The sequence below is a fragment of the Embiotoca jacksoni genome, unplaced genomic scaffold (genome assembly GCF_022577435.1).
Source record: "Embiotoca jacksoni isolate LCO1_2020_lvr unplaced genomic scaffold, fEmbJac1.0.p SCAF_12, whole genome shotgun sequence".
Classification (NCBI taxonomy): Eukaryota; Metazoa; Chordata; class Actinopteri; family Embiotocidae; genus Embiotoca; species Embiotoca jacksoni.
In genome coordinates, this window is record NW_027185252.1 from 16749558 (window position 1) to 16763799 (window position 14242).

General features: G+C 45.2%; 2 protein-coding genes across 4 annotated transcripts; one reads left to right on the forward strand and one right to left on the reverse strand.

The window, feature by feature from the left end:
* The first annotated feature begins 45 nt into the window (after window positions 1–45).
* Window positions 46–7895, forward strand: sec23ip (SEC23 interacting protein). Its single transcript, XM_069145160.1, has 18 exons — window positions 46–385; window positions 869–1368; window positions 1484–1691; window positions 1805–1998; window positions 2200–2289; window positions 2374–2494; window positions 2813–2902; window positions 2987–3128; window positions 3967–4175; window positions 4272–4369; window positions 4556–4726; window positions 4953–5048; window positions 5140–5295; window positions 5410–5565; window positions 5867–5969; window positions 6460–6642; window positions 6728–6890; window positions 7439–7895. The coding sequence occupies exons 1-18, from the start codon at window positions 253–255 to the stop codon at window positions 7518–7520; spliced, it is 2895 nt and encodes a 964-aa protein (XP_069001261.1). The 5' UTR covers window positions 46–252; the 3' UTR covers window positions 7521–7895.
* On the reverse strand, window positions 7832–13582 carry csgalnact2 (chondroitin sulfate N-acetylgalactosaminyltransferase 2). Of its 3 annotated transcripts, none has more exons than XM_069145161.1 (8): window positions 13477–13582; window positions 10793–11643; window positions 10484–10700; window positions 10239–10340; window positions 9961–10139; window positions 9760–9854; window positions 9556–9637; window positions 7832–9463 (listed from the first exon to the last, which is right to left on the reverse strand). In XM_069145161.1, the coding sequence occupies exons 2-8, from the start codon at window positions 11442–11444 to the stop codon at window positions 9171–9173; spliced, it is 1620 nt and encodes a 539-aa protein (XP_069001262.1). In that variant the 5' UTR covers window positions 11445–11643; window positions 13477–13582; the 3' UTR covers window positions 7832–9170. The 3 variants fall into 3 exon arrangements, with proteins under 3 accessions (XP_069001262.1, XP_069001264.1, XP_069001263.1); XM_069145163.1 differs by lacking the exon at window positions 13477–13582 and adding an exon at window positions 11959–12021; XM_069145162.1 differs by lacking the exon at window positions 13477–13582 and adding an exon at window positions 11824–11919.
* Window positions 13583–14242: the final 660 nt, after the last annotated feature.

A 14242-nucleotide genomic window follows, 5' to 3' on the forward strand; every position in this document is an offset into this window, starting at 1 on the left:
CGGTAGGTGGCGGCAGTGAGACGACGCGTTTGTTTTTCCCTCCGCTCGGCGAGCTGCGGGTGAATTAACGGCGTGGTTTCACCAGATCTACATACCATCCGTCACGGCGGGTCCGGGTTTGACAACCCGAGCTCGATACGTCGGAGATCGGGAGCATCTGTGCGGAAAGGAGAGCCGTCCCGAGGTGTCCCGAGGGGGTTGTCCCGAGGGTGTCCCGCTCGGTCGTTGGCTACGTGTTAATTCAACGGAAAAATGGCAGATAGAAAAAATAACAACGCTCCCAACACCAGTTCAAATCTACTGTTTAGTGCCGCCCCGGAGTTCAACTTCAACCTGCCTTTCATGCCAGTGAGTCAGGCCTCCGGTCCGGCGGTGCTGTCGGGAGGTGAGATGACGAACCGGCCGAGGAAACGTCTGAACATTAGCCGGCTCGTTAGCACGCTAAGCTACGCGAGCTAACCGGGCTCCTGAGCTGCTGTCAGGTCTCTCGTGAAAAAGAAAGAGACGTGGACAGACAATGTGTCTGAGTGACGTGGCGTTTGTCACGCAGGGTTAGTGTAATTGTCAAAGATGTCTTTTGGCGAGACTGTCAACTGTCTGGTGGTTTACTGTACACCTATTTTGTTGGGTCACATCATCAAAACATTATGAGGAAGTCTGCAAAGTGTTTAGACCCTTTTGAGTTAACAAGCAGTTTAAAGTCCGTTGTAGACTTTTATGAAACACCAAAAAAAAGAATACATTAGTTGAAGATAATCGTAAATGAATATGTATTTGTCCATGCTCAGTTCCCCAGCAGAGTTCAGGTGTGTTTACATGTTGATTGCAGTCACAAATAAATGTCCCTCTCCACTTTGATGTCCATTAGAAGATTCCACTGATGTTGGAGAAGAAGACAGTTTTCTAGGACAGACCTCTGGGAATGGACCTGCCCCCTCCACCTTCAACTACTTCTCCAGCCCCGTAACCAGCAGTGACCCCTTCGCGTCCATCGGCCAGTCGCCGTGCCCACCGCCAGCCCTGTCCGCGGCCCCGACGACGGTGGGACCCGTTTCTGTTCCCAGCAGCGTCAACGCGGCTCCACCTCCGGGCTCGCAGGTGAACCCGGCCCATCCGGCGTTTGGCGGCGCCGTGTACCAGAGCCCCGTGGGGCGGCACACTCCCCCGCCCGCCTCGATGACCCCACCGCCTCCACAGATGCAGCCGCAGAGTCACAACCCGTACCGACACACTGCCTCCAGCAGCAGAGCCAGTCCTTATATTCCAGCTCCAGAGATCCTGCCGCCGCCACACGCAGCGCAGCAGAGCCCGTACTCTCTCGGCTCCCCGCCACAGACATTCCCCATGTCAGGACCCACATTTACAAAGGTACATTTAACCCAGTCAGTGCCTGTCAAACAGGCTTATTTTGATAATTCAACACGTGCCAAGAACTCCATAAAAAAATGATGGGTATCAAATATGCCACATTTTCTCCCTCTAGCCTCCTCCCACACACATCCAAGGGCCTCCACCTCCACCCTCCGCTGCAGGAGCCATAGTTCCCGCAGGTCCCATGATGCAATACACCTACAATGTCTATGAAGCCGTTCAGCCTCACTGGTTCTACTGCAAGCAGGTGGAGTCGAAGAGCGTCTGGCTTCCTTTCAGTGTCATCGACTCCCTTCAGCTTGAGGAGACGTACAACTCGGGTATGACAACGTGCTGGTCTGTGGACGTTTCTACCCACAAAGACCCGATCATCACCGCACAGGGAAATTCTGATCTGCTCTTAAGTTGTTGTGGCCTTTGTTTGTTCCCCCAGTTCAACCAGACCCAGAGAATGTGATAGTTCGTACAGATGGAGGCCGTTACGACGTGCAGCTCTACGACCGCATGCGGACGGCGGTGTACTGGGAGGAGGAGCCGATGGAGATCCGGCGCTGCAGCTGGTTCTACAAAGGGGACACGGACAGTCGCTTTGTTCCTTACTCCGAGGATTTTAGTGACAAGCTGGAGGTTCGTCTCACCTCTAAATTTGAGCAATTGAGAAAAAAAAACAATTGTATATCCAGATTTAGTTGAGTGACAGCGAGACAATGTTATAACATCTTTGTGTGACGTTGCTATTCCCATTTTTTCAGCCAGTACTACAGCGGGCTAACGTGCAACTTCTGTATTGATTCTGTCAACCTCATGATATATTCGTGTCGGTTTCAGGCGGAATATAAGAAAGCAGTGTCTACAAACCAGTGGCACCGCAGACTGGAGTTCCCATCAGGAGAAACTATTGTCATGCACAATCCGAAGGTAAAGCCCTGTTTGATCGGTGTTTAGTGGCGGCGCTGTAAAGATGGATCCTGATAATAAACATTGATCTGTTTGCCTCTGCAGGTCATAGTACAGTTTCAGCCCGCCTCCATGCCAGATGAGTGGGGCACAACTCAGGACGGGCAGACCCGGCCCAGAGTGGTGAAGAGAGGGATTGATGATGACCATGATGAAGTACCCGATGGTAGTGGAGTTTCTCTACTCATATTAAATGAATCTAATTGTTGGCACTTATAGAGATAAAGATATTATCCACCGAGAGTAGCTGTGGAAAAATAGAAGGGAAAGTACCAGTGATCAGAATCTATTTTATGGAAAATAAATGAATTAAGATTTAACCGAGAGATGCATTTTAATATCTGCTCATAAATGTAATGCAGCCTAATTATATACATATTTCAGACTTTAGGTGAAGTTGCAATGTTTGCAGCGCGATAACTGAGCCTGTCGATCAGCAACAGAAGTTACATTCAACATTTCCACCATGTGCACCTTCCTCCAGGTGAGATGCCGAAGGCGGATCATCTCGTGTTCATGGTTCATGGGATCGGTCCTGTGTGCGACCTGAGGTTTAGGAGCATGATCGAGTGTGGTGAGTACCAAAACACTCGCGCTGTTTACCGTTGGTGATTATTTATGACATAAACTATACGAATTCGGCGCGTTGTGCTTTCAGTGGACGACTTCCGCAGCGTCTCTCTGAAGCTGCTGCACAGCCACTTTCAAAAACCGCTGGAAGAACACGCCATCAGCCGAGTGGAGTTCCTACCTGTCCAGTGGCACACGGCTCTACACGGAGACGCCACCGGGGTGGACAGGTGAGGACAGGCAGGTTTACGCGGACTCGCATGTTGCGGTTGTTATCTGCTGCTGTTTGTTTAAAAAAAAAAAAAAAAAAAAAAAATGGCTCGAGCTCAAAATTTAAAATATAGTGGCCGGACAGCTCATTAGTTAGGCTGCATAAAACATGGGTGCAGACGCTGTCGGCAGATGAGTCATCGGTTTGGTTTGCCGGTTATCTCGCTGCTCTCTTTCCCCACATTTCCTGTTCGTATATATTAGTCTGTCTGAATAAAAGTATCTGAAATTCTGCATCTGTAAATGTTAGTTATACGTTCAGGTCATGGCATCCTACATTCATTAACATGTCGCATACGTACATGTGAAAATACTAGACTATGTTTTTGTTGTTGTCAACAGATGCTGAAAAGACCAAAACGCATTTGTCTGTCACATGTAAATTATAAAATAAGGTCACATTTGATATAATTTTAGTTTAAAAAAACAAACAAAACTGACCTCTGTAGTTTTTAGTAAACATAAAACAGACATGGATAAACAGAACATCTGCGGAGGACTATTTCCTGCAGTGTAACAGACATCTTTGTTCCTCCAAAGACTCTTTTTCTAGCTGCTGGATGCTGTTAGTGGTCTGACTGAATACGTTCCAGTCAGTGTGTTCATGGTGTTGCCAGTTCAACAGTGTGAATCAGTGATGTGTCTTTTTCAAAACGAGTGTTCCCTGAGGCAAAGAGGAATAACATGTCCATTGTTGGTTTGTCTTTTCTGAGTAATAAGTAAAATATAGAATATCACCAGACTAATCTCTTCAAGCACATAAATGAATATGAGCTCTTCTCTGCTTTGTCCTTGCAGGAGGATAAAGAAGATCACCTTGCCCAGCACCGGACGTTTACGTCACTTTACAAATGAGACTCTGTTAGATGTGCTTTTCTACAACAGTCCCACTTACTGCCAGACCATCATGGATGCAGTCGCTCTCGAGATGAACCGCCTTAGTGCCCTGTTCATGGAGAGGAACCCAGACTACAGAGGAGGAATATCAGTAGCCGGACACAGTTTAGGTAATAAACCAGTTCATCTGCTTCAACACCTGGTCAATGGTTCCTTCTGGGTTTTTTTACCTTCGTCGTTTCCTTTTTTTTTTTTTGTACTCGCAGGTTCCCTGATTCTCTTTGATCTGCTTTCAAATCAGAAGAACGGCTCTCCTGGACTGGGCATGCCGACCATACCTGCCACTAACGGAGACACCAAACAGGTCAGGCAACAGTTCATGTGAAATAATTGGAGTAACACGTCATCTGTTATTATTTTAAACGCTGTATTTATTCTCCTTCTTAAAGCCATGCATGTAGTAACTGATGACAAATGTCTTCTTTAACATACTGATGTTCATAATGGACACTTTGAAAATAATGCTGTAAATGTTGCTTCCTAATATCAGGTGACAGCCCCACTCACACAGGGAAACAATGCCGCCCCCCCTCCGGCTGTGGAGGAGCAGCCCAAAGAAGACGGGGAGGAGTTTGAGGATCTGGCTGCTGTGCTGCAACATCTGGGCCTGACGGAGTACAAGACTACGTTTGATGAGGAGAAGATTGACATTGAATCTTTTGTAAGAATGAAACACCACATCTGCTTCATTAAGAGGCATGATTTGGTTTTTTTCAAAGGTGTTTAAGGAAATGACAAAACGATTTAGCGTCACAAATGGTTGTTGCATAGGTCAAATCTGTAAAGTATTTTCATAACAGTGGGGTTCCTTGATGTTATTCTTTACATTTATTTCTGATAAGACATCGGTGTCGGCTTCATTTTGTCCATTTCACATGTTCTTCCAGCTTATGTGCACCATTGAGGACCTGAAGGAGATGGGAATCCCGCTGGGTCCCAGAAAGAAGATCGCCAAGTTTGTCAAAGAAAGAGTGACTAAGCTGGTGAGTTTGTCTCTTGAGTATCTGCAAGGTAAAGAACCAGATGGTGACGAGCAACTAACACGCTGGTTTTGTGTCTGTGGTGCTTTCACAGGCTGCGCATCAGGCTGCTCGGGAGAAGAAAGAGGAGGTCGCGGTGCCGCCACCAGCTCCTGAAGCTCTCCCTGATCTGGTTAAGAAGCGTCCGGTGGGCAACGCTGTCTCCTCCGTCCACGTCAACTACAACTGCTTTGAAGTTGGAACCGGACAGGTAAATAAATCTGACTGCACACACGACGAGGGAAAACCGTTGCTGCTCCTAAAGATGACGTATAGCGGACTCTTGAGTCAGGATTCAACGCGACCTTCCGTTCTTCCTCTGCAGGTGTCGGTGGTGTATCACGCTCTGGACTTTGAGCCAGTGAACTTCTTTGCCTTGGGCTCTCCGATCGGCATGTTTCTGACAGTCCGGGGACTCGAGAAGATCGGAGAGACGTACCAGCTGCCCACGTGCAAGGGATTCTTCAACATTTATCACCCGGTATGCAGCTCTGCAGGAATTACTGCTAATTAAACTCATCATAGCATGTTGTTTTGTCTTTGGTTGCCAGTATGTAAGTATTGCTTTTGTGCAGTGGCATTTCATTCAGCAGCCAAATGCTTATTAAGCTTACCACATAACCATAATGTCCACACTTTGACCCCCGGCTGAGGAACTCCTCGGTCTCTGCTCGTGCTGTCAAATGATGGCAAAAAAAAAATGATACAAAAAACAAACCAAGTAGCTAAACGTTTGATCAGATTGTGATGACGTGAATCATTAATGCTGAACTTTGTCTTAGTTGGACCCGGTGGCGTACAGGATGGAGCCCATGATAATGCCAGACTTGGACTTGAAGCCCGTTCTGATCCCACATCACAAAGGAAGGAAGAGGCTCCATCTCGGTATGATGACACTCACTGGGATTATTTTCTGCTCGCGTCGACCCAAATATCCCGGCATGACATATTGGATGAAGCTATAGGTGTTTAAAATGTTCATATTTAATGCTGACACTCTTCATAAGAGCCTGGACTAAGCTGTTGTCTAGTTTTCCTGCATGCCCTCAGGTCAGTGCCTGAAACACTGTGGTGGCAAAATACAAAGACATTTCTATGGTGCAATAAAACAATGGTGAACTTCTTAGGGTGAAGGTCAAAGTCAGGTTTCTTTCGGTGGTTTTATATTGAACTTTTACCATTTAATAAGAGTATTGTTGTTTCATTTTGAAGACACAAAGGTCTAATGATGGCATCTCAAAAATAACTGCGTGCCCATTTCTCTCTGCATCGTCACACTGTGTGTTGGAAGTGCAGAAACTGGTTTTGTCTCTAATTAAACGAGTTCTATGAGTTTGAACCTACAGAAGGATTCACCAGTGTGTCTGTGTTTCAGAGCTGAAGGAGAGCCTCTCCAGGATGGGCTCTGACCTGAAGCACGGCTTCATCAGCTCCCTGAAGACCGCCTGGCAGACGCTTAACGAGTTCGCTCGCGCTCACACCTCGTCGGCCCAACTTCAGGCCGAGCTGGCCATCGTGGCCAATCAGATCGAAGAGCAGGAGAAGCAGGTGCAGGAGGGTGAGTTTCCTCCCGATATGTGACTCTTCCGTCAGCTTTTTTCTTTATTGTATGAAGGTGACACGTTTGTTGTGGTTTGTCACAGAGAACAAGATTCCCGAGTGCCCGGAGCCACCAAGAGAAGAAGAGCCTCAGGTGAAGGTTGGGATGTTAAACGGAGGAAACCGCATCGACTACGTCCTGCAGGAGAAACCCATCGAAAGCTTCAACGAATACCTGTTTGCCCTCCAGAGTCATCTCTGCTACTGGTACACACAACTTCTCTTCCATTAGTAATCAGTGGGAATCTGCGGTTAAAATTGGAGCTGAAACAATTAATCAACTAATCAATTAGTCTGACAGAAAGATATTCGGCTAATATTTTGATAATCTGTAAATCTTTTGAGTAATTCATCTGTTCAAAAAAATTCAAAAGTTTGATGATTCCAAGATCTCCATTTTAAGTCTTTTTTTCTATCTTTAATTTTTGGGGAAAATAAATGTTTTCCCTGTTTTGTTGTTTTCTAGATCAAATAATCATTATTAATTAATTAATATTAATCTGTGATGTTTAAAAAAACATGACATTTATTCATTAATAATCCCATTTCTGCTGCAGTGCACTATGGTTCCTAATTTACTGCTAATTTTCGGAGTTTTTCTTTCCGACTGCATTTAGAAGGAAAAGCTCAGGTGGAAATAACAGAATGAAGAAGCTGTTTCGTCTGCTGCAGTTCGTTCACCGTGTGACTGAACTTCTGTTGTTTCGTCTGCTGCAGTTCGTTCACCGTGTGACTGAACTTCTGTTGTTTCGTAGGCAATCTGAAGACACAGCGCTGCTGATTCTCAAAGAGATCTACAAGACCACGGGGATCCATCCAGAACAGATCGCACATTAATACATCGAAACTCAGCCTCTTTTCCTTTTTGGTTTATTCCATGTCAGTTCTACTGGACTTTTCTTTTTTTCTATTTTCTTTTCTTTTCTTTTGTATTGATGTAGTTTATCGTATACAGATGAATAATACAATGGTATTATGCCATTTGTCTTAAATTAAGAAACATACAAATGAGTTGGTAGATTCAAAGGCACTTGACGAGTTTCATATTACATTTTTATAGCTTAAATTATAGAACTGGTCAAGATAACTAAAAACATTTCTCATCAGAGCAAACGCTGACAGCAGAAATGACGTCGTAGCAGTTGATGCAGCCTTCAATAAGTTTTATTTCATTGCCAAAATTTCAAAATAAATCATTACCTTGCACGTGTTTATTCTGTTTGAGTTGTTTTGTTCTGCTGAGAGGAAGACGTAGAACTTTCCTCCTGCAGGGGGAGGAGACTTTAAGACCTATCTACAAAAAGCTGAAATATCTGCAAAATAAAAATGGTTTAGAAATAATTACAGTACCAGATGAGATGATAGATCGACCTGCTTCCATGATGAGGGAGGTAAAGCACTTATCGCCTGCTCTGTTAGCTGCACTCTCCGACGTAAACGCCCGTAACATCCTCTCTCATTATGAGACGATCAAACCGACAGCTTCAAACATTTTCACAACAATCTGGTCAGGATTTAATTACTTTAAGCATGTAGGCACAAAAGTATTCGGCTCGCGCGTATGAAACAGGAATATTAGAAAAGTATTTACAAGAGTAACATTCAGTCTCAGTCCAGTTTTAGGAATCGTAGAGCTGTGAGTGATTCTCTGAGCAGAGATGACAAATGTTTGTTATTTGGACGATGATGCTGATGTCGTTGCACTGCATGCTGTCAGCAGGTCTCTGCTGCTTCCATCGGATCAACATGCTTCTCTGGTAAACTAGTTCCTTAGGAGCGGTCCTCAACAAAGGAAATCTGTGACTGATCGTCACATAAAATACACAATAAGGTCCCTTTTTTAACCCACACTGCCAGTCTGAACAAAACGTAGCACTAACTGAACATTATGGCTCCAAACACAACGGCCAACAAACTGATGAGTGAAACGTTGTAAACTGATCTAAAGGCGAAGATGACGAACCTTTTAGGTTCTTGTGTTTTCAAATTGCATTTTTCATCTCCAAATTAAAAGTGAAGTAAAAGTTCATGTCTTTCGTTTCATTTAAAAACCCGTCCAAACACTAACAGCTGTCAGTCTTTGACGATGTCTGAAACCTTTTTAAAGAACGCTGAATGGTTGTGAAGCAGCGAAGGTGGAGAAGAAACTGGCTGCTGTGTTTGGAGCAGGTCTGATGGCTTCATGAGAGATTTATCTTTCCCAATCAAAACAATCCACAACATATATTATTGTTTTTTACAAGAGTACGTTTTCCTCCAGCAAGTTAAATATTGCTAGTTTGATCATTGACTGCTGTAGGTCTTCAGTAAGACTGTACCACGCTGTGAAGTTTCACATTGTTCATTTTCGTACATTCATTTGTCTACAGCTGTGCGGTGAAATGCAAGAAGCATCCATGTAAACATGTCTTTGCTGTCGTGCGTTAATAACAATATCAACACCTCACAGTCTCGACGCAGGAATGATGAGGGGAACCCGGAGGCCGCTCAGGCCTCCGTTTTGCTTTGAGTCTTGAAGGCCTGCTTGCGCAGGTGAGCCTCGATCTCCTCTCGGAAAACCAGCATTCCCAGGTGAGAGTGGGAGGCCTCGTTCATGGCTTTGGACTGGATGCACATGCGGTACTGCTCCGGCGTCAGCTCGTCTGCACACTGCTTCTCATGCCACAGGTGGAAGAGACCTGACACGGGGGTCCGCATCACTATCAGGTCGCTCCGGAGGTACTTCCTGTACAAGTGGACGTCTTCCACTCCCCAGCCTTTCACTTCAAGGTCGAAACCACCTGGAGGAATAAAGTCCGTTCGGGGAGATGTTGAATAAAACGCCAAAAAGCCAATTCAGAATCGTATCATAAAACAAATGAACAGCGCTTACCGATATTTAGAAAGTCAGAGCGATACTGACACGTCATCCCGAACCCAAAATCTCTCCAGAATCCAGCATCCTTCTTGTGAATCTATTTCAAAGCAGACGACAACCTGTGATTGACAAGTCAACGCGCAACTTTTGGCTGAATTTAACACAGAATCACAACATCTTTTTGTTTTAGAGCTGAAAGAGAAGTTTTACACTTCTTACCAGTTGGAGTTCAATAGGTGGAGCCAGCTCCAAGTTCCCATAGACGATGGCAGGATTGTACAGACTGAACACCACTGGATAGAAAACCTTTTTATCTAGAAAAAATAAATAAATAAAGAAGTACATTTAAGCTTGAGCTGAAAACGACAACAAAAAGACCATCAATGCTGTAAATCTGAGCAACAACTTGATGAAACCAACTCGGGGCAGCGTGCAGACGACAGGTGTTCAGGAACTCCAGCGTAAAATGGATGTCAACGTCACAAAAAAACATTAAGACGTCGCCTTTCTTCCACGCGTGGGCTCCGATGTCCAGACCTCGACCCCGAGAAAACTCCTCGTCCACCGGGATCAGAGTGTAATTGGAGAAGCTTTCCTCGCTGTGAAACGGGAAACACCAAACATTTAGAGTCGCATCTAAAGACGCATTAAACACAGAAAGTAACTAAAACGAAACAAATCTTTGTCAAACAACAAACCTGGACATTTTTTCCAAAGAGGACTTCACTCCCTGTCGGCCTTCCTGCCCAAAATAAACCACGGTGAGATGTACGCGTCGGTCCTGCTGGATGCACACCTCCCTGACAACAGATGCATTTTTCAAATTAACGGAGAACACTTCACGTGGTTTTACACCGCGGTGATTCAAACCAGGCCCACGTGTCTCCTGAAAGCGTGTCGGGTCACGTCTCGCACGCCGCGGCCGTTTCTGATTCATCCTCACCTGAAATTTTGTAAGAACTGCGAGAAGGTCTCTACTCTGCCCGCCAGCGGCACGATGATGTTGATAATCATTCCTGATGTTTCTACAGATGTGCTCCTGACTTTCATTAGCGGACCAAAGGGCCTGAAGAGCGTGACGTGGCGGAAGCTGCTGGAATCCTCTTTGGCGAAGAATAGCTCGTAAAGTGTCCCTTTGTCTCGCTCCGTCCTGTGCAGTCCTGCCAAAATAAGACAACGTGAAAAACCCGGCTCCTCTGAGGAGACATTTACATCATGACCGGTGTGCGGTGAGGTGGCGTGTCCGTCCCACCTTCAGTGAAGTGACCCTCCGTGTAGGTTTGCCTCTGCATCGGCACGTCGTCCTCCACGCCGTCCTCCTCGTCGGGGTTGTTGATGATGTCCAGCGCGGCCTCGATGACCTCCACCAGCTCGTCCCTGCGGTCTTTCCGGACGGGTTTCTCCTCCGGGTGCCGCGTCAGCCCCATCTCCAGCTGGTACACCTTGGAGGAGGTGAAACTCTCGAAGGGCACCAGGGCGTACTCGCTGGGCAGCCGCGCCCCCGTGTTGACCTCAGCCTTGTCGATCTGAGAGTGCAGGTACTCCAGCAAATCCCCCGGCTCCTGGTCCTTATTCTCAGACAGACCCTGCACCCCTGGAGGCTCCTTCTTGTCCTGCAGGAGCTTCAGCTTCTCACCCATTTCCTGCAGCTCCTGCTTCAGCTGGGCGATCTGGCGCTTGAGACTGGCGGCGCGGTTCAGGTGGCGCTCCTCCTGTTCCTGCAGCAGGGCTTGGTAGTACTCCTTCCCGTACGCCTCTCCCGCCAGGCCGGGCAGGACCAGGCTGACGTCGGCCGGTGGGCTGCACTCCAGCAGGTACGCGAACAGCAGCAACACCAGCAGCAGGAAGAGGCCCAGGAAGAGCCAGCGGACCCGACCCTGGAGTGGAAACCCCCGCCTGGGCATCACGCTCTCATAAAAGCTATGGCTGGCACGTCTGCATTCCCTTTTCCCTCCGCTCACATCCCTCGCAGCATGTTTCCCCGCATCATCTCGGAGATCTGGAGCGGCGTTTCACTCATTTTCGCATGAGGCCTTTGCTTCTTGGCTCCAATGCATCAGTGTTTTCATGCATTGGTCCTGTGTAGATCCATGAAGTGATCACCTGTGGGAAACAGAAATCCACAAAAGAACAAATACACGCTTTAGTCGTCAGGGAGCCATTTGTGAATACTTGCAGATAATCCCTCCAGATTAAAAGACTGAGGGGTTAGCAGATAATCAGACACTAACTTAATAATACAGCTGTGTGTTACCATTCAACCACCCTTGCTAATTAACCAACCTGCCAGTTACAGTCTCATTCAGCCAATGATTTGTTCTTTGTTCAACGTGTTCAACATGTGTCCAACTTCTACAAGGACTTCACATTTGTAAGGTTCAGTTTAACCGTGAGGAAGCAGAGACAGGAGCTACTAACCCTCCAGAGGGCTAGCACACGGCGGCTAGCCGCTCTCAGCCAAACAACAGCAGACAGAGGAAATCTGGTGGGCAAGCTGCACAAGATCCCCTTCCGGTTTAACCGTTTCCTTTTCAAAATAAAAGCACGAAACTGTGGAACGGCAATCCAATGCACTGTAGACGCCAAGAGGTGACTTGTGGAATAAAAGGGTGTAACAAGAGAGCAAATTATGTTTTGTTTTTTTGTTGTTGTTGTTTTTTTAAAGCCACAGAGTTTAAGGTTGTTCGCTGATTATTTTAAGACTTACAAGCTAAAGAAATCTCATACGAGACTCATTAATCCTTTATAAGAAGCCGGGAGGGAAATCCTCAGTCTCTAACCTTGAGGAGCTTTTACACCTCTTCCATCCACCAGAGACCACACACAGTTGGTTCCCGAAGGTCACACAGCTCCAGTCCAGAGCTCACAAAGTAATGCTGTATTTCTCTTCACCTGTCGGGTGTAAATCAGTCTCCAGACGGACATAATGAAAACCAGCAGGGCTCTGAGTCCAAGGAGCCCAGCCTGGAAACCACCGCTCCAATGCTATCGAACTGTTTCTTTGTAGCACGACAGAGCTGGTTTACATTGTTAAATACTTTATTTTTTATTTATTTTTTTCTGCCTTGAGACGTTAATGTCTAACACGAAACAGAAATCCAGCCGTTGAATGTAACCTTACAATGAAGTTAGTTTACGTTAATACTTATCAATTCATACATTTTTGAGATCACAACCATTCAAACTAAAATATACTTGATCAAACATCATTGCACTGACATTGTAAAGGTGTTTAACCACATGTCAGAAAAGAGGAACCAATGGCTGAATTAACAGCTGCTCAAAAACCCCAAAAAGGAAGTGATATACTTAAAACAGTATATTTCTGTCCCAAAGTGAGGTCATCCAGACAAACATTACGCCTGCAGAAAGCAAAGTTAAATTCAATGAGTCAGAGGAGTTGTCTTTTAAAGTCAAACAGATCACTTGTGAGATCTCCTCGTTCAACAGCTCGGCGTAAAAAAGAAAAACCACATGAAAATCATTCAAACTACAGACCAGCTTGAAACCTATGGTACAAAGTTTCACATTTATATTAGCTTTGTATGAATACATCCTGCGTCCGGACTAAAAGTTTGGATTGGCCTCCACTAAAAACGACAACACATTTATAGAGCAGCAATAGATTTGCATAATATTTACCCAAGTATTACGCAACCGGTGATGAAGTCACTCTCAGCCAAACAACAGGACTTTCTGCCTGGTCTCTCTCAAAACATGAAGACTAAATGAAATGATTGGGTTTCCCTGTCACAGAGATAGTTCACATGTCGTGTACACTTATTTTGGAAAAATCTAAACCGGATATTCAAACGTTTCTGCAGCTACCTTAGCGGTGTGCAGCGCTTCACTACGCTTTCATGTTATTATTATTTTTTTTTTATCCATTAGAGTGCCTGTTAATCACTTGTAGTATTAAACAAAGCAGTTACTCACCCAACCCTGTCTTTGTCCATCCCTGCCTGTGCTCACAGCTGTGGGTTTGGTCAGAAACCAGCAGCGGCGGGCAGCTTGTGAAACAAAATGCCACGGAGCAAAGGGAAAAGAGTGGGTCGTAGTCTACTTCCGGTCAACAACCAGCCAATGGGAGCTTTGGTAAGGAGTTTCGTCATCAAACACGCCGAAGCTCCCGGTTCATAATAATAACGTTCATTATTATTTTTTTAAATAACCAATTAATTGTCATTTTAGCAATATGAAAATATTGTCGTTGTTGTTTAAATATTGTAGTTAATATTTCATTTTGTGATATTCGTTTTTACACGTGCACAGTAACAAACTATATGTCTAATAACTTATTACAACATAAATTTGCTTGTTTTAACTGCTTGTTTTCTCCTGTGTTTCCCATCTGATAAAAAAAAAACCCTCTTATCTGTGATGATATACCAGCTGACAACTCTGAATTGAATTACAACTGCAGTGGGCTCAAACTGGCTGATTTATCTTTTATTGTCATTGTTGAAACATGTGATCTTTTAAATCAGGAAATGTTCCCCTGAGGTTCTATTTTTAGCCATACTTTATTCATTTCCTTTATGATTTCCCATTATGGGAGCAGCAGTCTGGGGCCTTTCCCAGCAGATATTATGTGGAAAGCACTGAAACACTGTCCATCACAGATTTTAATCAATATTTAAGACACATTTCCTTTATTTTTTTCTTTCTTTTGTGAGATACTGATGTATTTCAGTCACAGGGG